We start from the raw sequence: 25,537 nt of genomic DNA on the forward strand, positions 1-25,537 counted from the left end.
CAAGCACACTTCTTCAGATACACTGAAGAAGTGTGCTTGCACACGAAAGCTCATACCAAGAACTAACTTAGTTGGTCTTAAAGGTGCTACTGGAAGGATTTTTTTTATTTTGTATACTGGTATGGTTATTTCAAAAAAATACACCAGCTCAAAAAGTTAACCTTTTGTAGTATTGGTCAAAACAGCTTGTCTGTTACTAGATGGATATGATGAGAGCATGACTACACCAAATTGCCACTCCTGCACTAAAAACAAAAAACAAAAAAACCCACCAATGGTTTGTTTATTCACCAATAATAGAAAACAGAGCAAAGAATACGCTCTTGTTCCACTAGAAACCACATCATCAGTTTGCAGTGGTACCAGGAAAAGAAAGTTTAACATGAAACTAATTTCTTAATTGGTTGTCTAGCATTACAAGAAAGTACAACACAGGAGCAGGGAATGGCAACAGCACATATACCCTCAGGACTAATGAACATCTGGAGCACATTAGCAAAGCTGACTTTTTTCCAAGTTGTCCAGGAGATAGCGCTTCAGGACTACACATTGCAGCCAGGGGAGAAAAAGAGTTCTTGTACAAATCAGCATTCAAACATCACTCACTCAGAACAAAAAGTTAAAGCGTGGCCATTTAAAACCATGCACCGCTATTTTAAGCACTGGATGTAGATGTTATTATCTAGCTGGCTGTGTTTTCTCCAAATTCAGGAGAAGTTATTGTAGCTTTCAAACTTCAGACATGCATTGAGGGGAAATTTTGGGGCTCACGATAAGCTGGAAGAAGGTGTGTTGTGTGTGAAACACTCCTAAATTGCTATGATTATTTTTTTAAAAATATGTTTGCCGAAACTAAGAGTAACAAAGAAAACACAAGACGCGTTCAAAATAACATAAAGCGTCTATGAACAATGGATAAAGCAACTGACCTTAAATAGAGCAAGTGCCTACCTTTTAAAAGGAATCTTTTTAAACATTTCGGTATACTACTTAAAATGGCGTTTATAGAGACTGCAATTTATAATCTATACAAGGCTGCAACTGTGTTGGGAAAATGCACATTTACACAATCCATGTACAGGTTTCAATACAGGTCCCTGAAAATTAACGTGAATTAGTTATTAAAAGTGTGGCTATAGATAAATTTGCTAGAAGTCTAGGTTTAGCAAGAATAATAATTTTGAACTAGGAAGCTTTGATTTTTTAAGAAGCAACGCACAAATGTTTGGTGGCAATTTCATTTCCCCCAGAACATTTTATTTTTTCCACAACTTCATCTGCACAATTCACGTTAAGCGAGACACGCGGTTTAACGTGGTTGGTAAGAGCTAATGTAAAGTTTAGTTCTATCTGTTTTTGATTTTTTAGCAAAAACATTCCAATGAAATTGTTTGTGATCTTGCTTTAAGCACATGGCTTATCCAACGGATCTTTGTTTATATAAAGGAAAATCCATCAAATAACAGAAAAATCAACTGTTACACATAGAGTCTGTACACAAGTTTATGAAGGTTCTACAGATATGTCACAACATGATGAAATTGCAGTATTTTCTCTTGCTTTGCACACCATATCGTGGTCTCTCTTAACAGCTACAATAGTGAGAAGAAACACTGATCTATAGCTGTTGGATTCTCTGAAGGGCAGCAGACTTCCTTACCGCCCTTAAACACCTTTGAACATTTTTTCCTGCGCACAGCAGGCCCTTGTCCTGAGCTACAGTCCGACCACCCACCGTTGCTTGTTGACCAAACAGGCAGCGCCTAAAGCCTGCACCGACACAAGTAGGATAGGATTCCTTTCAAACACGCCACACAGAAGACTTTCAATTTGCCGAAGCAAGAAATTAAGGAAGTTCCTTTAAAATTAACTTGAATCAACAATGTATTTTTAAATGTCCTGTTTGTTCCCCGTATCTGTCTATATTTGGAAACTAAGACGAGCCATTTATGAAGCGCGTATTAAAAAGATATTGCTAATAAAAAAAAAATGCCTTTCGTTTACAAAGCTTTTTGCTATCATAACTGCCAACTAGTTCAGTTCACTTTAGAAACTTTTTTTTACATTTAAAACAAATACACATTTTGGTATTGAACAAAGTGGTTTTAATATCTATCAATTGATTGATAAATGATTTTTAAAAAAAACAACAACCAAAAACCTGGGTTACCAGATTTTGCAGTGTATTGAAGTAAAACCTGCCGTTAATATTTAGAATGTTTCTGAGTTCCTTCTTTCAGTGTTTTGCTGAATGGTAAAATCCTGAATGTGCCCTCCTAAGAATTTTATGCATTTAAAATGTGGGGAAGCGCAGAATTAAGGGTCAGAGTCTAATCCACAAGAAAACTAAAGTCTTGCAGCAAACGTCTAACATTAGTTATATACAGAATAGACTTACTAAAATCAATGGGCTCAAGTTACTTAACATTTATTTTCATAGGTGTACGCTGAATATGCCTTAGTTGGATATCCCACCCCCATGGCCAAGAATTGAAAATTATGGAGCAGTTTTGAAAATGAAGATAAAACAAACTACATATAAAAAGAAAAAATAGGAAAAAAAACCCTCCATGTTACTTTAATATTTGGACTAAGCTCTAAATGCCAGTGCAAGTGAGCAAGAACTGTACCAATACTATAGCCCAGGGTTTCCCAAACTAGGGTCTCTAGCTGTTTTTGCAATACAGTGCCCATCATCCCTGACCACTGGTACTGCTAGCTAGGGATGATGGGAGTTGAAGTCCAAAACAACTAGAGACCCAAGTTTGGGAAACCATGTTATAGCCAATACATGCCACTCCTCTGAGACTCTGAGAAAGAAACTGCAGAGGAGAAGGCATAACTGTACATTGCCCTTGAACTTCATCAGGATGTCATTTTTGAATGAGCAGTCCACTCATTTGTTCCTGATGTATGTATGTCTAGGTTAGGAAAACTCTACAGTGAATGCAATTTAGAGCTTTGTTTGTTTTAAACAAGGCAACCTACACCTTCTGCCTCATATGCCCAGGGAAGGTTGCCATTTCACAGGCCGTGTCAGAAGCCTCCTCTTTGGTTGCACCTGCTAAAAGTTGGAGGGAAAGGGAAGAAATAGGATCCAGCTGCTCAACTGCTGCTGTACTTGCTGCTGCCTTCTGTTCAGCATGGAGGAGGTCAGCAATTTCTCTGAACCCAATTCAAATTGCTGTAGAGCGAATTTACCTATACAGACTTAGTAAGACTCTGTGGTCGGCTTTGTGACAGTGTGGAGCCTACGTATGGCCTATTTTAAGATGCCTTGACATAGTATGGATTATACGATGAACCTCTCTTATGTAAAGAGTTGCACAATACCAAATCTATTTAATACAGCATGTGCCTCTGAGTGCTGGTCTTGATTAAACTGCATAAAATTCAGAGGAACTGGAACTGGTTTAATTTGAACAGGGTTTATATAGACATTTCTTTGCAGATTTCAAGAACCCAGTTGACCAATACTGACCTTCGCTGAGCTTTATTATACTTTTTAAGATCTGCAATATTTTGGTATAAATGCATTTGTAGTCATGTTCATCCTATTTTAAGATGCGGCCGACGGAAGTAGGTAAGCTACTTCAAAAGTTGTGAAACGTCTGCTAAGCTGGCAAGAGCTCAAGAAGCAAATGCCAAGCTGCATAATGATTATTAGTTTAATTTCATAACTGATACTACATTAAAGCTTTGTCTGAACATTCACTGTTAAAAGAATATTTCTATTAGGAACAGGGGATGTGAGTTAGGGATGAAATAACTCCCAGCTGCAAGAGGCCTTCTTCCAGATGTACAGTATGCAAAGGCAACAGAGGAGAACCAGCTGCTAGGATAACAAATTGAAAAGGCTCCTTTGACACAGGCCCTGTTGGCCTGTCTGTCTGATCAAACAAAGATAGATCATTCATTGCAAGGTGAATAGAAGTCTGGTAGGAGGCACGAAAGGGCAAAGATCTGTCTGATTTCCTAGCACTTAGGCAAAGCTACTGGTAGGTTAGCACTAAAAGCAAACACATATCTTTACTCCAGGAACAGAAACAAGTTTCACAATTTGCTTGATATTCATACTTTTCTATCAAAGTTGAACATTTTGCAAAAGTGCTCAGAGATTCTGTAGGAGCTAGCATGATGTCAAGCATACCTAGGAATAAATTAAGGCTTTTCTACAGATATGTTTAAAAGACTTCATTTCTTAACTGCATAGCACTCCCTTCCTGATTTTCTTGTTTGTTGTGCTATACAACTTGCGTTGGGAAGTCCGTTTGAAACCCTCTTTCCTCACACAATGCCAACAGACAAAAAGAGAAGCAGTAATCAGGCAGAAGAGCCACAGCATATTACTGTATTTCCCCAGCAGCAGAAATCAGCACTAAGCACTAAGATTTCTGCCACTCTGGGGAGTCTTCAGCGCAACTCAGACATAATGATCTCAGGCTGATAAACCATGCTTTATTGGCCCCCAAACAAACAAGAGCCTGCGTATTCCACTTTTATGTATTGCCCTTGCATGCCCAGCTGCAGTACTAACATTGTGACTTATTTAAACCACAGTTTCCCCTTACTTGAACTGTGGTTTAATACTAACCAGGATCTAAAACCAGATCAAACTCGGCATGCCTTAATCATGCACTTGGTCCTAGCAAAGACAGCAGTGCACTATAAACTGTTTAAACCCACTCACATCTTTTCCCAGACACAGTTACTTATTTCAGTCCCTCAAATGCAAGCTACCTTCTTCCATTAAAAAAAAGGTTTTGCAGCTTTTGGGTCCCTGGAAGAAGAGGCCAGGGTTCTTTCCTAGCACATCAGCAGGAATGCTCTCATGGGAGCTCCAGCTGTCACTGCTTCTCTTGATCACCAGAAAAAGTGGATGGCAAGAAAAGCAGTGGCTGGGTATCATTCCTACCAGGAAGGGAGTTGTGTTTTTGTATCTTCCTCCCTGTCAGTTTCAAGAATCGTAAGAATTCATATGAAATATGAATTCTTGTAAAATAAGATGGATCAAAACTGAATAGCTGAAAAGGTTTACGTATGCGAAATCTATACAAAGAGAGAGAGAGAGGAGGCGGCGGAGGGAAAACCTATACTGCAGTCTTCAGGTTCAATGGAGGACACTTTTTCAAACAAAAAATTAATTACCTTTTTGTTCTTTAATATAGCTCTCTTTACAGTTGTGCATAAGCTGCAGAATCCACTTATGTTGGGCAGCGATACATTGCCATGCTGGGTCCCCTTCTGCATGGAGATCAGAAAGATACCTGCAAAATTATTATGCTGAATAAATGAGGATTCAAAACCAATCCATGCCACCTCTGTGTTTCATCGATCACTCCCCTTTCTTCCCACCCACCCCAATCCTGGGCAAAAGGGAGCAAAACCAGAGTTCTGAAACAGAACTGATGACTTGAAAATTAACAGTGCAATCCCAGTCAAGAGTAAGTCCCAGTGAGTCAGTGGGGCTTACCCCTAGGTGAGTGGGATATGGCTTTAGCCTATTACAATCAACAGAAAGACAGCCACAGAGCTTGTGTTAAATGTGCATCTTTTTGCAATATTCCAAGGCAGCTGTTTCCAGTTAACAGTGCAATCCTAGACATGGACATTTTAGAACCACCGAGTGCAATCGAGCATACTTCCAGGTAAAACAGTATGTATAGGATTGCAACTTAAGTACAACTAATCCTGACTTCTGAGTAAGACAGGCCCAGTTCCCAAGCAAAATGGAAAGGTAGCCAATCGCAGGTAATTGGAGATTAAGGCTTGTTACACATGCAAACATTCGAAGTCGTTTTAAAAAGTGGCCTATTCACCTAGCTTTAAGTTTTCAAATACAAAAAAATACCTTCACTAGTAAATGCCTAGAGGCAGACACACTAATCCAGAAACAAAGCATGTGCACGTAGTTATTAATACTGATTTTTATTTTTAAAAGAGAGATTTTTGTAAATTCACTGTGAATCTGGAAATGGAGGCACTGTGGTATTATGCTTTCAGTCTGCTGTTTTGTTTTGCCAGATTGTGCTACTATAGGCAGTTATTTCTAGCTAACACCATGACATTTTTATATGGGATTGCATTCATACCGCAACACTATTTTCCAAGGCTATAGGAGTCTGTAGACTCTGCAAATGATAACTGCAAATGATAACTTATTTACTACACTTATATCAGGTAGTACAGGCAGTGACAAGACCTGCTCAGCTTCAGCCAGGTTGCTGTGTTAGATGCAGACTACAAGACATAAACTAAAGGCAGCCCCTTATTTACAAACGCATAGTAATGTTAAAAGGGGGGGGGGGGCACCTATATCACTCATATCCTAGTAATACACCAAAGCAAGCTGAGAAGTTTTAAGCCTTTTTAAACCCCCACTCAGTATATGTGTGTTGCGGGGTTTGACATAATATAAATAAAGGGATATAGTTAAGCCAGAGCACTTTTATTCTTTCTTTCTTTTCCCCACTGGCAAGTATTCAAGATTTCTGTCCTAAAAAAAATAAAATCAAAAAATTGAATAGAGGGTGAAAAAAAGAAGCAGTTAATTATGAAATATGTCTCTAGCTAGTACACCGAGTCTTGGGGTGCAGCTCCTCCCACTGTCTACTCTACCTCACTGCATCTTTCCGTATTACTCAGCTGTGATACCACTTCCCCTACATTTCTTGGGGAGCGAAGGGGAAGTCACTGAAAAATTATTCTAAGTTCTTGCATCAGCTCCAGGGGCTTAAGCAAGCTGAGCAGTTAAAGTATTTGGCAAGAGGATTCATTATCCATCCTCGCAGGTTGAGGAGATACACAGGACCCTAATTCAGATGCTTACCTGAGCCAAATCCTGTTCTGTGGGACAGAAGCAGGAATATTCCCCTCCATCATGCTCATAATGCAACACAGTAAGGGAAGCAGGAATATTCTCCCTCATAGGGGAGGGGGAGGGCCAAATTGTGTGATCTTCTGTCTTTTCATTGAGAAGAAAGAACTGCACAGACATAGGTGCATTCAGCTGGCTGCAAGGAGCACTGGTATTATGACATACAGTGGTACATCGGGTTAAGTACTTAATTCATTCTGGAGGTCCGTTCTTAACCTGAAACTGTTCTTAACCTGAAGCACCACTTTAGCTAATGGGGCCTCCTGCTGCTGCTGCGCTGCCGGAGCACGATTTCTGTTCTCATCCTGAAGCAAAGTTCTTAACCTGAGGTATTATTTCTGGGTTAGCGGAGTCTGTAACCTGAAGCGTATGTAACCTGAAGCGATGTAACCCGAGGTACCACTGTACATAGTAAGTGTGGTGATGGGATGAACAGAATTGTCTGCTTCTCCACAACTGGAATGGGATTTTGACCCAATTAAGTGCTGCTTAAGCTTCAAGTGTCTCTTCCCCATTCTCACTGCTTTGCGCACGGCTACTGTGAATGAGAGGCTGACACATTGTGCTCTCTGGGGACTAGCGGTGACAATCTATGTTCCTGTCTGCACCTGGCAGACATTATAAATGAAGTTAGGCATATGCTACTAGCTTTCTTTTTTAAAAAACCCCCAAACCCTATATGTTCCTAAAACAGCATTTCAGTTCTTCAAGGTTCTTTCCAGTCAGTCATATATAAAGTATGCAATATTTCCAACCATTGCAACAGGAGCCTTATTAAGAAACTTGTGGATATTTAGGCTTCAGGACACCCAAAATTAACTTTAGGTTTGCCTCATAATTAAACCTGTGCAATTTTGTCTAGAAATGTGTCCCGACACACACTGCTGATCAGTAGGCCTGAAAACCTTGCTGAAGTTGGCAGCACTGGGGAGTTCCCTTGCTTCAGCAGCGATCAGAGGCACTCAGGGATTTTCAGTCGCAGCAAATCCTAGAGGGGCTTGCAGGCACACATTGCCTGAAAACCTCACTTTTTGAACCAATCCTAGTGGGGCTTAAATTAGGTGCCAAATTTAAAATGCCCTGAATACAAGCCCCACCGAGCCATTTCAAGCTCTTGCCAAATGTTCTGGGTCTCAGAGTTTAGGATGCAAAATATGAAAAAGAAATCATGACGAAAATGGGCCCTCTGTTGCTGCAGGGATGCATATAGCACACTGCTTCTAAGCAGGAAACAAGATGGATTAAGGCCAACAGATGAAACAGCAAATCCCTGTTTGCCCCATTCAACTCCATCACTTGTGCAGAAGCATCTAGCGGTCAATGTGGGTACAAAACATCATCACTATTTTGTCTCCTCTTTAAAAGAAAATGACATAAGCTAAAATAATTTGCTTTAATATCCATCTCTAAAACCATTAAATTCGTATTTAGTTATCCAAGTTAAATATAGCCAACTGAATAAACTGGACAACAAGAGAAACCAAAACTTCCTGCCCCCAGGGTGATATATAGCTCCTTTAAGATGCCTTGTATACTGTACAAATTTCCAGATACTCTGCATTGCAGGAAAAATGTTGATTAGCTGCATAAGTGTTTTCAAAGCTCTGTATGTGTCTTCCAAAAGAAAGGGTGAAATTAAATGAGTATTAAAGGACACAGCAATACAAAGGTTGCAAAGTGTTTTTATAATTAACTTCTCCTAATTTCAGTATTGTCCATTTCAAAGGTATTTTTAATACGCACTTTCAGATGAAAGCTACTTAACACCTCTTACATTGCACAAAATCAACCATGAAACCAGTATACCTAATATTAGAATAATGCATTCTATAATGAAACAACATAGGATCTAAGTATTGAATATTTGTTGTGTTTCCAGTTAAACACAACGTCAGAAACACTTTGAAAAAATGAATCAGGAAAGAGACTTTTTCAAACTTATCTAAACTATTAAATGTAATCTGATGGTAATGTTTCACACAAAACACTGGAGTAGAAAAACATTATAGAGATTTTGCCATTATTTTATGGTAACACATTGCTATGTTAAGAAAAAGGTATTATCCAAGAAATATTCCCATCTATACAAAGAACATATATAAAAGACAAAAATGTGAAAAGGTCACCTTATATAGCGTTTCTGATCATGTAATGTTGATGGAGTCTCGAGCAATTTATCCAAAAGCAGTTTCCTTAATGCATCAACTCGTGTTTCAACTTCAGCATAATCTATGGTTGTATAGAGGATAAATTTGGTTTTCCTTAGCATAAAATGTTATGTATATGTAAAGCTAAACCTTTTAAACAGAACCTTTATTAGTTCAAGCTTTTTAAGCAAAACTTTTAGTAGTCAAAAAATGCAAGATATTACATAGGTGACTCTCAACTTACACAGGGGGTATATTCTGGTGATAGCGCGTAAAGCCAAAACCATGTATAATCAAAACATATTGGGATCAATGGCGGATGGGATTGCCAAAGTTTTCCCCCAGACATTTTTTTAAAACTTGCCAATCATATACAGCTGAATACAGGAAAGTTAGAGGTGCATAATTTGTGAGTTATCTGTACTACTATCACCTTCATATAATTTTCTTCCTCATTCATTTTCATGCCTAACTACAAGTAGAAAGAGAAACTGGAATTTCTGTTACTTCTTCAGTCAAATCCTTGATTTGTTTTATTACTAATTTCATCCAATTTCATTTAACTCTGAAATGATAGTTTACCTACAGATCTAGAAATATGTACCTTGCAGAATATCAAAACCACATGTAATATGCAACAATGTATTTTTAGAGAATCGGGAAAGAACTCGTACTAGGATTCAGAATCTTTTTCCGCACTCAGGCAATACACAAGCAACTTATATCTTAATTTTAGCCTGGAAAGATTTGCAAGAAAATTATTTTTAAAAACTGCAGGCTGCAACTCCATAGCTTTTTAAAAGATGTAAATATACCAAAAGAAGACACCCCAAATCTCAACCAGTTTCATGTTACATAATGCCAAAAGGACTGACAAACTCCTGCTATATGCAGTACAGAATAATGTACATTCTCTTGTACTTCTCAGGTAGAATCTGCACTGTTGTTTCCAGTAATTATTCCACACATTGCAAAATGCCTCGCATAAACAGAAATTAAATGCCACAGAGGGCTTCTTAGCTTGTGCTGTTACTCTTTCCTAACTGACTTTGCTAAAGTTCAAAACTCACATTTTTTGAACACTTGAACCTCCGTCTTCCCAAACAATGACTTCGCTTTTTCATAGTCATTAATGACTACATCATAATCACCCTTGAAAAATACAAAAAGGAAAGAAAAAAGATATGCCACCAGAAATATATAGTGTTGATTCGGGTAAAAATCATATCTGTACTGTATCTTAAAATAACAAGTACCTTTTGAATGTTTCTTTCAATATTCAATGGAAGATTAAAAAGAAATTTGAAGCGTTGGAGGACGTTGAGTGCATTTCTTGTTGAATCTGCCTTGTCTTTGCGACCCAAAACTTCCTGGAACAAGGTATCTGCAGTGTTACTTGCTCCTTTTTAAAAATAAACATAAAAATTGGAACATACATGTAAATAAGTTGTTTACAATGGAAAGAGTAGCTTGTAATGAGTTTTAACTATGTATCTGTCAAGCTAATTACAGTGATTAATTATAGCTACATTAACACACACAAACATTCATATTAAATCTGTAAGAGAATTAAAAAAAAAAAAACCCTAAGGTGCTGAATCAATATTTTATAAGTGTTGATTACTTAAGACTTTTAATGTGGCAGAAACCACAGTACAATTAAGGCAACCCTAGTTCTTAGACCAAATTCTTTGACTTCATTGTGGTGAATTTAGAGTTTGCTTTGGCTACAGAGCTGAATTTTGCAGTTCTACCTAAGCCTTGCAGGCAATTTGATCATCACACAATACATTCCTTTCATTACAGAAGGATACATTGAAGCAAACATGATTTTTAATGCCATTGTTATGAACAACGAAATACAGATTTTGTTCTTTGGTGGGAGGAACCAAAATATTATTTATAAACAGATAATTGGACTTTTTAGGAAAATGTGACTAGCACGGTGCCCTTATTATTTTCCATTCAATGATTCCGTTTAAGAAATTTATCAAATTACAAGCTCTGACTTTTCTTTGGATCCAGAATTTTGAGCAACACAGACTGGTTTCAGTAGATCCTGAACCAGGAACCTAAGGACCTGAGTGGATGAGAATTTCTGTGTTAAATGTTTAAATTATGAGAGATCAAGCCGTTAATTGTGTTTAATCTTCATGGCCTAACATGGTATATCCAATACTAAAGCATGTTTCAGTTTGACAAAAATATGCCCCTGCCTCTTTCACTCACAATGAGATGTATTAGACATTTTACTTCCCCCCCCTTCCTTCAAACCTGTGACTTATTTTTAATTTACCAGAAAAAGGTGAATGTTTTTAGCTCTTTTGATGGCTGCCTGTAAAAAAAAAAAAAAGTTTCTACATTATCTGGTCTAGTGACTATAATTTAAGCAAAGATGAAAAAATTACATCAGTCTCACTGGGTGGCTTGCATGCCATTTTCTCTCGTCAACACTGTGGGTGGGCTGCTCATGTTAGACGTAGCCTTTGTAAAATAATTGTTATATCTAAATAATGTTTAAACACTGATGAAGTTTCAAGCCCTCGATGCAAGAAACTTTGTTTTGCCAGGAGAATTGGTCCTACTACATTTCATGGTTGTTAGGGAGGGAAAAACAACACACCACAATTACCTGATGTTTCAAACCTAGTGGGGTATTTTTGCTAAATCCTAATCTTTAGAAATGGGTTACCGGATTATATTTTACATTTTTTGTTTTTTTAAAAATGGTTCTGGAAAACGAGTATCTGGAAGAAAATAATGTTCCAATAATGAAATAGGGTGATATTGATCCAAATCAAATGTGGTCTTCTGATAAACAAGGTCGCAAAATGCATTTTGATTAAAAACCACATGGCATTATTCATTTAAAGTCTGAAACAGATTCAGAAACATTTATAGTCAGCTCAGAACAATTTACTGATATTTTAGTGATTTTAAATTTCCAGTTTTGAAAAATAGATCAGCATAGTCAAGGAACTCGAAGACAGCATATTCAAAAACAGCCTTCTTCCAGCTGGTAGAAACAGTGAAAAGCTATTTTTATTCAAAATTTGTTTTTCTTTAATAGTCTGCAACAATTAATGTTATACCATTTCCTATTAAAGCAAATGGCACCTATTCTGGCCAAGATGACCAGGAATTTGGCAAGAAATTATAATTTTTTAGAGATCTGTATACAGTATGCAACATCTTATTTATACAAAACAAATATTGTCAGCCAAACTTTTTAATTTTTTTAAAAAACTGACCTTATTCAAACAGGGTTGTTTTATACAACTGAGGTTAACTGGATCTTGTCTTGAAACCCTCAGAACTCCTACATTTGTCATATTGTAAAAGTTGGTAAAATTGCATTTTTAATCACTTTGGTTTTAAATAAAGTTCTTTTCCCAGATGTCCTAAGACTGAAAGAACTGGGATGTGAGAAACTGTGCCTGAAATTCTGGCTCACACTTGCTTCCCTCCAGCTTTGCCTGTAGGGAAATGAGAGTCCCAACAGACAAGCAAACTATAAATATGAGATTCTGTATAGCATACCGCTGTTCAAAGCTTACTACTTCCAATTGCAGTGGTGAGACTTTAATCATACGCAAACAAAACATCCTGACATGAAAAGGGAGAAGAAAATGCCTTCATGTCACTTTTCTGATTTCATTCAATATTCTCATATCCTCAAAAAGTGAGTCAGTTATCAGGATGCAGTTCTGTGCTTACTGATACAGTTTAAGGGAAGTATTGCTTCCACTGAGGAAGGTAAAAGAACTTACATCACAAAGAAACAAAATAAGAGTCTTTTGCAAAATACTATTCTTTTCTTTTTAACCAAATACCCTGATTAGCCATGTGCTGGAATTTATCCAGTATAATATCCATTGCAATTTACCACCATAAAAAACATACACTTTCTTCATATTTTAATGGTTCGTCTGAAAGACTCTTGAACAAAATGCCAAATAAAAATGTTTCCTAGTTTGGAAGTCAAGTTATTTCAACTAAACTCTGGTTAAGATGGAGAAAAGCAACACCTAATCACATATTTAGAAACCAGCCTTCAAATCATGAACCCCTATTTAACAGCACTATTTAAGTTTGATTTAGAATGCTGGGATGAATATTTTTTTATATCACCTAAGATTTCAGCATTAACTTGTCTTCTTCCTTCAAAATGTAGTTTATTATAATCCCGTTATTTATTAAATTGTGATATGTGTTTCAAAGCAAGAGAGGCAAAGGTTACATCTTCTGCTAAAATTGTTTGAGTGGAAGAGTAGGGTGTGGCAGTCCTGGATATAACATACCCTTATGAAGTGGATCAGTTACTCTAATGCCGTGGCTTCATCCAGAGAAGTCAAAATCTCTGCATTCACCAGGCAAGGTTTGAAATGAAACCCCTATAAAAGATTCAAGCTGGTATGCTAAGAGAACATGAATATCTCTCCCCCTTAGTGCTAGGAAACCAAAGATCCCATTCTGCAAAAAGAAGCCACTTTTGGTCATGCAGAGGTGGGAAGTTTTCACAATTTTCCAGCCCTTTCTGCAGTCCCCCCAAAACAGGTGGTCCACAGGGTCCTTTCACTTTCTGGAGTCAACTTTCTGGGGGTACAAGGCCTGCAGGATTACCAGGGTTGATCTGGTGAACCCTCTCATGTAGCAGGATCTTGCAATCTAAGCCTCTGGCTGAGTAGAAAGCTAAGAAAGAAGTCTGATCATACATAATATAATTATTTCCGTGGAATATAACATGAGAGAAAAACTCCCAGTGTCTCTGCAAATCTTCCAAGTATTTTCAGAAATGCCATTAAGTGACAAAGGTTTCGTGTTAGAAATCACATTCTGTAATTTGAAGGCTTTTTATATTTAGGACAGGAGTTGTTCACATTTAAATATATATATATAGAGAGAGTGTGTTCAACAGAATTTTTTTAAAATAAATAAAGTGGTATCACCAGACTGAGGCACAGAGCATTCCTGGAAACCTAAAGAGGCTAAGGAATTTCTCAGATACAGCAGAAATGGAAATGTTAGTGTCTTCAGTGCACATCAAAGACCCAGGGAGCCATCCTATACACAAAGCAAGCCAGTGTAAGTTAAGCTGATGTAAAACTACACCAGATCCAAACCCCGCTCGGCTGTGAGGCTACTGCTGGCTGAGCTGGAATAAGCATGGCAGAGGAGAAACAAGCCTTTAAAATAGAGTTTGAGCTTTTTGCTGCCTTAACTTTGCTGAGTTGCCAGGTCATGTGATTGAGGTGACCATTTTTCCTGTCTCGTCCCACATCCAGAACAGCCCTTTCCCGGGATTTGCACCAGCTTAAGGTTTAGCAGGGACGCGGGAGGCACTGTGGGTTAAACAACAGAGCATAGGACATGCCGATCAGAAGGTCGGTGGTTCGAATCCCCGCGACAGGGTGAGCTCCCGTTGCTCGGTCCCTGCTCCTGCCAACCTAGCAGTTCGAAAGCACTTCAAAGTGCAAGTAGATAAATAGGTACTGCTCCGGCGGGAAGGTAAACGGCATTACCATGTGCTGCTCTGGTTCGCCAGAAGCGGCTTAGTCATGCTGGCCACATGACCCGGAAGCTGTACGCTGGCTCCCTTGGCCAATAAAGCAAGATGAGCGCTGCAACCCCAGAGTCGGCCACGACTGGACCTAACGGTCAGGGGTCCCTTTAAGGTTTAGCAAGCTTGGCTCAGCTGGCTGGGTACCAGATGGGTCGGGATGGAGGAGAAATGCCAGTGTATGTCCAGGTAAGCCGAGGAAGAGGGAGTTCAGCCAGAGTAAGCTGGCTATGCTGGAAACCTCAATGCTCCACCAGAGATCCTAAATTGCTCATGTTAGACGATGTTGCTATAGGATTGCTCCCCAAATGGCTACCATTTATCCGATATTTTGACAAATGGAATCCAATGTAGAAAAACAACACCATGTACTTGCAAAATTTTTCCATGTCTCGATTTATATTCAAAACTCCTTCTGATGAATATGAAATGTTAAATGATATAATAAAAGCTATTAAACTACGCTTCGTAAACCTGCCTCATATCCAGATGAATTGCCCTTTGGAATTAAATCCTATGCAATGCTATCATTTGTTAAACTCTTAAGCTCCATATATTCTCATGATCTGGAAATAAGAATCTGGAAAAAAATGTGTTTCCCCCAAAATTTCAAAGTCCAAGAAATATGCCTCAACTTGTTATAAAACACAAAGTCTATAAATAGCTGTTACTGGGTGTTCAAAACTCACTGTTCAGAACATTCTCTAGTTTTTGCGTCATGGATCCTTCCACTTTTTCTGTTCCATCCGCTTCCAGTTTTTGATGGATTGCTGAAATAAAACATCTTGTTAAATGCCAACCATTTTAATGGGTGAGACAACATGTCTGAGCAGTACCCTTGTTAGATCTGAGCGGTACGTGTTTGTTACAAAAGAATTAGGGAAGCGGGCACTGTTGATAAGAGCCAGATACATCAGACTTCTAAACTCTCCTATTCTGCAAGCTTACGGTATGATCTTTGGCAGTACGGCTGAAGTCATCAACCTGTGGGGGGGCCAGGTTTCCTTATTTAGTCCTCTAAATTAACATTAAAATTCTGTATTATATATTGGGCTTTATTGTATGTAGTATAAAATAGTTCTGCTTCGTATACTTTATTTTGCTTCATTGACTATAATTTCTTGCTTTATCCGACTCTCAAGAAGCAAATTTATTTTATACTACTTTGTAGGTCCTACTGTGCTCTAATTTGGAAAGGTCAATGCGGCACTGTGGAATATGATAAACTAAATATAATTGTTATCTCACCAACTTTTCACGCCTTCCTCAAACCACTGGTCTTCACTAACAGTACCTGGGCACACTGCCACGACTTTCCTTAAGTCTAGAGCTTTTCCATGCCTGAGTTCTTCATTTATTTATTTAGGGTATCTTACCAGAAGATTCCCATGCTAGCTTCCAAATTAAAATACCCCCCCCCTTTGCTTCCTTCACTCCTGATGTCCAGTAACTTTATTCTTGTCCTATTATTCTCTACTATTGCTCTATTGCTTGTTCTGTAGCATATTTCAGGGGCTATTGTGACTAGGAATCCCTACTACAACAGGTAGTTTATGAAGAACACACACACAGGATTTCTGAATAACGGTTGGACTGAGAACATAACATTTGAATATTTCCAGTTTAGGCAATGGGACCTCTTGCTTGAGAACGGTGGTGGGAGAATATTTGCTGAATTCATTCCCACCAAAGTCCTTCATTTATCAATTTACACCAAGGGTGGGAAGCTTGTTCTGCAGGCCTATGCTTTAAAACTGACTTTCATGTGAAAATAAGAAATGAAAAACCTATAGGGCAAGCCAAAAATATGCCAAAGCAGATGTTAAGACTTCTTGTGCCGTGTCACACATCACATGCCTAACTAAATAACGCTGAATTAAAAGCCATTATCCATACCGATTTGGGATGTGTAATGTCTACAAAACTATTGTTTTAGATGTGAAAAGGGAAAGCGAAAGAAGGGCTGATCTTACACAGTTGTGCCAAACAACAAAATGTTCACTGGAAGGAAGTTCAGTAGTGCTTGCTTTGGCATTCCCAAAGGATTTACAAATCAGGTAAAATGATATATTTTACTGGATCCGTTTAATGTAAAAATATGAAATATTCTTGATCACTTTGCATGTTTGTATACCCACATAAGTTCACTCAGTTACATAGATGCCATTTCTACCTGCATCTCACAAATGATCACGCTCCAACGCTGGCATCATCTAAATGCAACCACTTTACAATTAAAGTACACTGGGGAGTATAGACAAGATCTGACAAGAGAGATGTATTAATTTTTCTAGGCAAATTAAGATGACCTGCATAGGTAATTAGCAGCAGAAAATTTTCAGTTTGCATAGGAAAATGTACTGATGCCCCAGAGGGTGATGTAATTTAGTATGTTTATATTACTTGCATTTGGTAAACAAAGCTAAACTCTTTGAACCTGCCAAGCTTGCCTAGTTTCATATCTGAAAATGGCATCGATTCACTAACAAACTTACAAAATAAGAAGATCTTGCCATGGAAAAATAACGTGCCGAAAAATGTTCTGCCCCACATGATTAAAATCTGATATGACCACCAAGAACCAGATAAAATATATTCAAGGGCTGGATTTGGACCACCATGCCTGTCCAACAGCAATGAACGCTACAACTCTTTAGATTATGAAGCATCAGTTACATGGCATCCCTACTTTCCCAATTTTTATTCCCTGCTTATACCAGCAAACACTAGAAATATAGTTCTTTTTGTATGCTGCCAAATGGGAAGAAGACCCAGATTATGTGGCTTTCACACAGACTGGCAATTAGTTAAAAAGCAGAGAACTGTCATGCTTAAGCCAATATCCATTTTACAACACTAATTACGAACAAGAGTTTGTTTTTCCAGGAGATGTGCCTGATCAAAACAATGCAATAGATAAACTAAGAAAACATTTATTATTATATTAGTGCCACATTGATTTTATCTGTGTGGACTTAAGAGCATAGGGCATTTCTGCTTTGCACTATCAAAAAGCTGGAAAAGCCCCAAAAAGCTTTTAAATACTGAAAAGCACCTTCTATGAGGTACTGCAGCACACTTACTCTCCAGTTCTACATCCACACAAACTAAACAATAAAAGCAGTTAAGAAAGCCTATAAAAGTGCAGAACACATTGTAAATGTTCCATGACCAGAATCTCACATTTCTGAAATGTAATTCTTCCCATGAGGGGAAAAAACAAAACACTCTCAACAAATGGGTAATGACAAATGTTCACGTAAAGGACTTCTATTCTGATCCCAGATAGCAGCTTCCCTCAGATTCTTCTGTGCTGATAGAACTAAAGAGAGCTTTTCCTTCTATGAACTACAGATTGTTTTAAGATGAGACGTAAGCATCAGTTTATGCAGGGATCCAGGTTATGCAAATCTCTGAATTCAGGGGCCTGCTACAAACTGTGCTGAAAGAGAACATCTATGTATTTAATTTCCAGAAAACAAATGTATTTTATGCCAATTCTTACCTCAGTAATATAGAGAAGCTTGTTAACTCAGTCACCAGAGTAAAATAATGTAAGCATCTATTCACGTGAGTTAATGCTATTCAAAAGTAAGAATTAGCATTTTTGGAGAGGGAAGTTATAAAATCTTTTGGAAATACCTAACAGGTACTTTTCTCTATCGATTTACAGCTTTTCAGAACTTCCTGCCTCCACTAGTGACCTTAGTCATCTATAATGTTCATATTTGTCCGATCCATGTCCATCCACATATTCTTCTAGAAATCAGGGCAAAAATAAAGGCAATTAATACAGAATAGTTTTCTGCATACTGCATCTGACACTTACCTGATAAGGCATCTTGTGCTTCAAAGAAAGTACTGAGACCTCCTTTGACATACTGTAGACTTCCCTCATTTTTCTTGTTGGCTTGTTTCTTCAAATTCATAACTGCCATTTTAAGTTGCTCAAAACTGAAACCAAGAAGCAAGAAAACAAATTGAATTCATTCATATAATAAACACGAAATGAGATACTTAAATTATGAAGAGATTAAAAACCCTAGCTACACACTTAAGAGACACCAGAATGCCTAGTGGACAATTTCCTAATTTCTCCAGTGGCAGGAGCTGACTAGGCATGTTGCAATGTTGTGCTTGCTAATACTTGATGGAAGTTGCAAACTACCAGGTTAGAATATGAGAATCAACCATGAAAAAGCCATGGTTATGTGAATGTACCACCAAAAACATTTGGAACAGGTAAGGAGAAGGAAGAGAACAGAACAAAAAAAGTAGGAAGATTTACAGAAGATGTGAGACCAGCTAGATCTCAATATCTATTAGAAACAATATTGTTAACTGAAACACAAAGTATTGTAATGGGTCCTTTACATTTTCTTTTTAAAAAAACAACCACTAGATTTTTGGGGGGAAGAGAAAGAAAAGGAAAAAAGAATAAAAATAGACAAATTAACAAAATTGTCTACAGCTGCATGATATAGCAAACCAAAATGTCATTCATACAAATCTTTCATCTCCTAGTTGCTGTTACTAGTCTAAAACAATAATTGGATCTTGGCCTTTTAAAATTTCGGTTTTCTATCCTTGTACTTTTGTTTATTCTTGTCATAATGACAAATGTACTTGGTTCAGCAAACATGCCAAGAGGAGGAATATTCAATTTAAATAAGTAAATACGTTAACAATGAACTCCAGCTATGAATTATGGCTACCGTCTAGAGGGCTACATTCCAAGAAATGAAAGCGTTTGGTATTTCAAATAGATGGAGGTATGAAATAATGCATTCTACACACTAAAATGGTGAAATGAGAAGCACAATTTTTCATACATATCAGAGGCAAAGTACTGGGGTGGTTTACTTTTTTAAAAACACGGTAAAATCAAATTATTGGGTTTTTCAAGCAAAGTTTCTCAGCTATGTTCATAATAAAAATAAGAGGAGCTCCACTGGATCAGACAAAAACCCAGGAAGTTCATCATTCTGTTTTCGCAGTAGCCAGCCAGATGTCTATGGGAAGCCCAGTAGCAGTCCTCTTCCACTTATGAGCCCTACTGTGATAATAGCAACAGATAGCCATCATGACTAGTATCAGCTGATAGTCTTATCCTCCATGGATTTGTCTAATTCTCTTTTAAAGCCATTCAAGCTAGTGAACGTTTTCTTGCATTCTTCATTCATCTCTTGCATTCAATTAACATGATAGTAAATCTTATGAATAGGAAAATGGTTTCCAGAGTTATTAATTTATGGCTAACATTAATACATTTACCCCAAATCTCAGAGTTAAGATGGAATCCACAACCATTGCAATTACAATTATTCATTATTAATTAGCCTTCCACATGTATGTCTTGAGGTGATGTGCACGGCATAATAAAAACTGCTAAAAACAATTAAAGACATAATAGAAAATAACAGCAGATGAGTTGAAAAAGGAGAGGGAAGGAAAAACCCATGGTAGAGATCTGTTCATCCAGCTGGGAAAGCTTGTCAGAACAAAAATGTCTTCAACTGTTTCCAGAAAGTGCAGAGAGTGGGCGCCTGTCATATCTCGACAGGAATACTGTTCCACCAAACAGAGGCAGCCATACTAAAAGCCTTGCTCCAAGTTACTGTGGGCTTTTGATATCTTTGAAACTTGCAGGAGAAGCTCTCCCATGCTCTGCGGTGACTACTAGGTATTTAAGTGTTAAGGAGATTTCTCAAGTAACCTTATCCTGAAGTCCCACAATTAGGGCATTATATGCTGGCGATAATTTGCCTGCACAAGCAATCTAGCTTGCCACGTTCTGCACAAGATGAAGCCTCTGGACCAACCTGAAGGTTGCCTCACATAGTCAGTAAAAGATGTCACTGACACAAATCTTTATGAGCTACTGATCTGCAACCATCAACCGCCAATTCACACCCAGTATTACTGATACTTCCTGGATAGCATGAAAGCATCCACACAAATTTCGTATTTACGAACCTTGTAGTTGAATGGTTCTCTATCAAATACCAGGCCGCAGAAAAGTTTTCACTGGTGAAGTCAGCACTCATCCCAGGAAACAGAGCTTCCAGCTCCTTTTGTGGAAACTTTCCTCTGAAAAGGAAATAAAAAATATGTACTGAAACAAGGCCAGGAGGAAGAATGCTCTCTTACATATACAAACACAATGGATTGTCATTCAAATGAAGGTATCAAGCATTAACATTACAATCCCACATACAAGCTGCATGTGTCACGGGCATCGACGGATTTCATGGCACTTTTCATGCAAATGTCTGCAGGTCTGTTTTAATGCCGCTGGGGATTTTTTAAAGCTCTGAGCATGTAAGTCATTGGCATGGCAGAGGGGAGGCATCACATCCAGAATGGTATTCTCCCATATAACTAATGGCAGGGGCACCCAGAGAAGCACTTCAAAAGAGAAACTTAACATTTAGGTAGGCTCGTGTAGGGGAAGGCAGTCTATTGGGTACAGATTGAAGAGTTAAAACCAGCACTTTGAATTGTGCTGTGAAATGGGACTGGAAGCTAGTGTGGTTGTAACTGGCAAGGTTACTGGCAAGGTTGTAACTGGCAAGGTTCAACCAGCTCCAGTCAACAATCTAGCAGAAGTATTCTGAAGCAATTGGAGTTTTCAACTGTCTCTCCTTCACCCCCTTCCGAAAGAAAGGAAGGAAGGAAGGAAGAAAGAAAGAAAGAAGAGCCCTACATACAACACACTGCATTAAACCGATCTGAACGTCATTTAAGCAAGCTCTATCATATTACACGGCTCCTTGATTCGTGTGAAACTTAACAACTACATTATGTTCCATGATGGACGAAACCTGTGACTAATTTGTTTTCCTGTATTAATCACCCCTGCACGTCTACTTATAGTAGTTAGCCATGGATCACCTGTTTAGAAAATTCGCCAAGAGACCACAAAGAAGCAGAAACCAAACCTCTTGTTTCTTAACTACTCCAGCGAACTCTGCCATAAAAACGAACACTCTAAGGGACATGACACATTTAGAATAAAACAGAACCCCCTTTGAGTGAACATCCTGTTCTTAGACCTGAGTCATATGTTACCACTGAGGCATGGGAAGCAACAATGTCTGCTAAACCCAAGCCCATGAATTTTGTGTACAGACATTACCATTGCAGGGTGGACCACATGGAAATGGATCCCAAGCTTTTACAGTAATAAATAAATTTGCTTTCTTACAGAATAATAATATTAAAATTTATTATTTATATTCCACCCATCTGACTGGGTTGCCCCTTATTCCCTTATATTTATCTTCTTCCTGTTCATAAAATGGGAAGAGAAACAGAAAACAAAATAACTTGGTATGAGTTTAAGGCTCTGTGATATAACATCAGGTCAGAAATGGAAAAAAATGAAGAGGATATTCTGTCTGAGGGAAGGGTGTTGGATTGGTTGCCCCATTTATTTCCTTGGAACTACATGGTTCAATGAAAACTAGAGCCCTTTGCAGGTGGTTCTGTTTAGAGCCTATATAGCAATGTTAGAAACTCAGATACATAAGCTAGGCTCCAAATGGCCCCTTAAACCAGGGTTACAGTCACCAAAACGGAATGCCTAGTTGCCATTTTGGGGCCAGATGGCTCAAAAGTCCTATTTTTCAATACGGCTTTTTGGTTCCTGAAATTCATTTTGTTTGTGAAGATAAAAATATAATGGATAGAATTCTAACCAATAGCCAGGTGTGAAATGTGCCTGGAACCTGGTGAATTCCGAGCGCTAGCCTATAGACATGATGGAGATCTGGAACCACTTTTTCCTGCCCTACTCCACTACATCTTTTATTATGGGTCAATGTGGTTATAAGCAACACATGCAGATCGGATCCACACCCTTTAAATTGGGAAGGGACAATGATGCACTAAGGGTAGGGGCAATGCCGTCTTTACCACACTGATACTATGGGTCACAATAACACAGGAGCATAGCAAGTTACCTTATACTGATTTCAAACAAGGGTCCCTCCCAACGCTACCTGGAGATGCAGAGAATTGACCCTTGGACCTTCTGCATACACTGAGCTAGGTCCTTCCCTAACCTTTATTGCTCCCAATGCCAAATTACCTACTCATATAGAAACACATTGTTTTGAGGACAGGTATTGCTTACTCCTCCATATGTGTGCCTCAACTGTCGGAGGGTTGGGAAACCCAGATCTAATGCATCTAGCTATGGATAACATCTTGAAAGCTGAATAGTGGAGCTTAGATCACCAGAAACCACATGAGCGCTATTCTTCACTGTTCACAAGATTCTACTGGCTCAAATGAACTGAAGAACAGATATATCTAAATCACTCAGGAATTGTCAGCAATAAGGATGCCTTCCTTCCTTCATTCCCTGTCATCCTGTCTTGCTATGGGTCCAAAGGCTATAATGTTACAGTTATGTTGCAAAAAATAGACAGCAGAGCTGCATCTTGCTACGTATAAAGGCAAGACTGTTTGTATTTTGCAAACTTCATTTACTTGCTTACTAAATGTATTAGTTAGTCTCCTGATAGCAAACACTATGCAAACAATAACTATTTCAGTACATATTTAAAATATAAAAAATAAAAAATAAAAAGCAAAATCACAAAAGTCCAATGACAATATAAAAACGGCAATTCAACAATTAAAAAGGGAGCTAAAACATTAACAAGAGGTAGACAGTCTTAAATGCTAAGAAAGGAAATGGGATTTTTTAAATTTAAAAAAAACAACTGCTAAAACAGAGGCTGTCAAAGTGGGCAGTAAAAAAAGAACAAAGATTCCACTTGGCTCTGAATGTTGTTTTTTGTTTTTTTAACTGATATTGAAACTTTCAGCTGTGTTCTTTTTAGTTTTGGTTTTTTTAAAAAATTAAGGGTAACAGGATTAAATCAACCACATTGGAGGCCACTGTTAGGACTGAAAGGTGGCATAAAAATGTTTGAATAAATAAGTAAGTAGAAGTCCCTTTAAAAATGAAATAACATTTCAGGATGTTGACTACAGCACCTAGTATCAATTTCTATGCTTCTGGAAACTAATCACAAAATACACACAGGCTTATGAAAGCATGCCACAAAGAAATCAAGTGAGACTGTGATAGGATGAGGACCATTGGGCAACGTCCATTAATAAAAACAGAATTGTATTCTGGTAAGTGGTTTGATTATCATAGCTCAGTTTGTCAAATGGACTGGATGACAGTATATGAGACAGTTGGCTCCACTCAAAGTGTGTTATGTTTTCATTGCATTCCACTGTCAAATTAATTTCTAGGACTTGCTTACTGGCTCAAGTACCATAGTCAGCCTGCAACAGTAACAATGGTGAGTCTATGATATCTGTCTTACTTGAGAGGTGAGAGTCAAAATACGGGGTGGCAAACGTCAGCTTGTAACCAAAGAGAGAACATGTTGAGCTGCCTGGAAAATGTAAAATGGCATTATGTATCTAATTTACCTTAAAAACAAAATAAAAGTGTCACATCAAGAAGAATGCAACTTCAAATGCTTTTGCTTTGGCTGGCTCCCCTGGAGGTATGTCGAGAAGCAACACCATCTTTAGAATTTTGGGACGTTTCCCCATAAATAGCCTTTTAAAGGGGAATTCACACATGCATGTTCACCACTTGATTTCTTATCACATGACCACTCAACAAAGCTCTGTGGTGGAGATGCTATGGCATGATTATCTATGGTAATGAGGATTCCTTATGGCTCATTCACATATGGAAGTCGTTCACTCATTACGTCATCATTAAGCGATGATACTGATGTTATGAATGAGTTGCCCATGATTTGCAATGCTGATTTATAAACTTTCAACTGAAAAGTTTCTAAAATTAAATTGAAATTAAAAGCATTGTGCTTGGGGTCATATTGGGAGATCTTTAGTGATTAATCTATTTCACAAATATAAGTCACTCCTCAGTTCTGCAGTCACTGAGCAGTAAGCACACCTTACACCAGAGCTTTCCAAACTTTTCATGTTGGTGACACACTTTTTAGACATGCATCATTTCACAACACAGTAATTCAGTTTTACTAGCAAACTGGAGGTTAAACTAACCCCTTTCCAACCCCGGGAGGAGCACAGGGAGTGTTTGCACAACACACCTACACACTGTAACTGACACGCTAATGTGCCGCGACACACAATTTGGTAAGCTCTGCCTTACACAATCACTTTTTCTGAGATAAATCCAAGTGAAACAAATTAAGGGAGTGTTGCTTACACTACTGATAAAACTAATCAGATTGATGTACTTTAGACTGCAGTTCCACCATTTGGGTTTAGCTTGCAGATGCTCCTGGATCCATTACTTTTCCTGGATAGTCAAGTGGTGACTATGGATAGATTTCTTTATTTTTAACGAGATTCGGCTGTTTTGGAAGTTATGGCCTCTTCTGGAGAAGACAGATACAGCAGAGGCTATTCATGTCTTAATTACATGCAGATTTAACAACTGTGATCAGACCAAAAGCCTATCTAGTCCAAAAAGCTGAAAAGTAGAACATGAGGGTAATGGCATTCTCTCAGCGTTCTTTCCTAGCAACTGGTATTCAAAATCATGGGATGATAGCCAATGATGGTCATACTCAGAGCAAACCTACTGCAGTCCATCAACATAAGAAACTTAAGTCCATTAATTTAAATGGATCTACTATCAGTAGAGCATAGTTGAATATCAGCCATGGTACCTCTAATCCTCATGACTAGTAACTATTGATAGCCAGATCCTCCATGAATTTTTAAAGGCCCTCTACGTTGGTGGCCATCAGCACATTTCATGGTAAATAATTCCAAAGTTCAACTATGAAACATGTACAGATCCATTTCAATTTGGTTCTTTTTACTGTCATTCCGCTCAATGTGCTCTTAAGAGATCACTGAAAATTTGAGTTACAGATGGGTAGCCGTGTTGGTCTGCCATAGTCGAAATAAAAAAATTCC

General features: G+C 38.1%; 1 protein-coding gene across 5 annotated transcripts in view; it reads right to left on the reverse strand.

The window, feature by feature from the left end:
* The window catches only part of EXOC2 (exocyst complex component 2), an 82,047-nt gene that overhangs the window by 47,478 nt on the left and 9,032 nt on the right, over positions 1–25,537 (reverse strand). For all 5 annotated transcript variants that reach the window (XM_081014708.1, XM_081014707.1, XM_081014709.1 and 2 more), the window contains exons 5-11: positions 20,561–20,674; positions 18,414–18,538; positions 15,274–15,354; positions 10,281–10,426; positions 10,095–10,176; positions 9,004–9,106; positions 5,149–5,267 (exon numbers count right to left, since the gene is read on the reverse strand). In XM_081014708.1, coding sequence (XP_080870834.1) covers positions 5,149–5,267; positions 9,004–9,106; positions 10,095–10,176; positions 10,281–10,426; positions 15,274–15,354; positions 18,414–18,538; positions 20,561–20,674 — 770 coding nt within the window. The remainder of the gene's footprint in view (positions 1–5,148; positions 5,268–9,003; positions 9,107–10,094; positions 10,177–10,280; positions 10,427–15,273; positions 15,355–18,413; positions 18,539–20,560; positions 20,675–25,537) is intronic.

This window comes from Podarcis pityusensis (assembly GCF_964106645.2).
Source record: "Podarcis pityusensis genome assembly, chromosome: 7".
NCBI classification, from domain to species: domain Eukaryota; kingdom Metazoa; phylum Chordata; class Lepidosauria; order Squamata; family Lacertidae; genus Podarcis; species Podarcis pityusensis.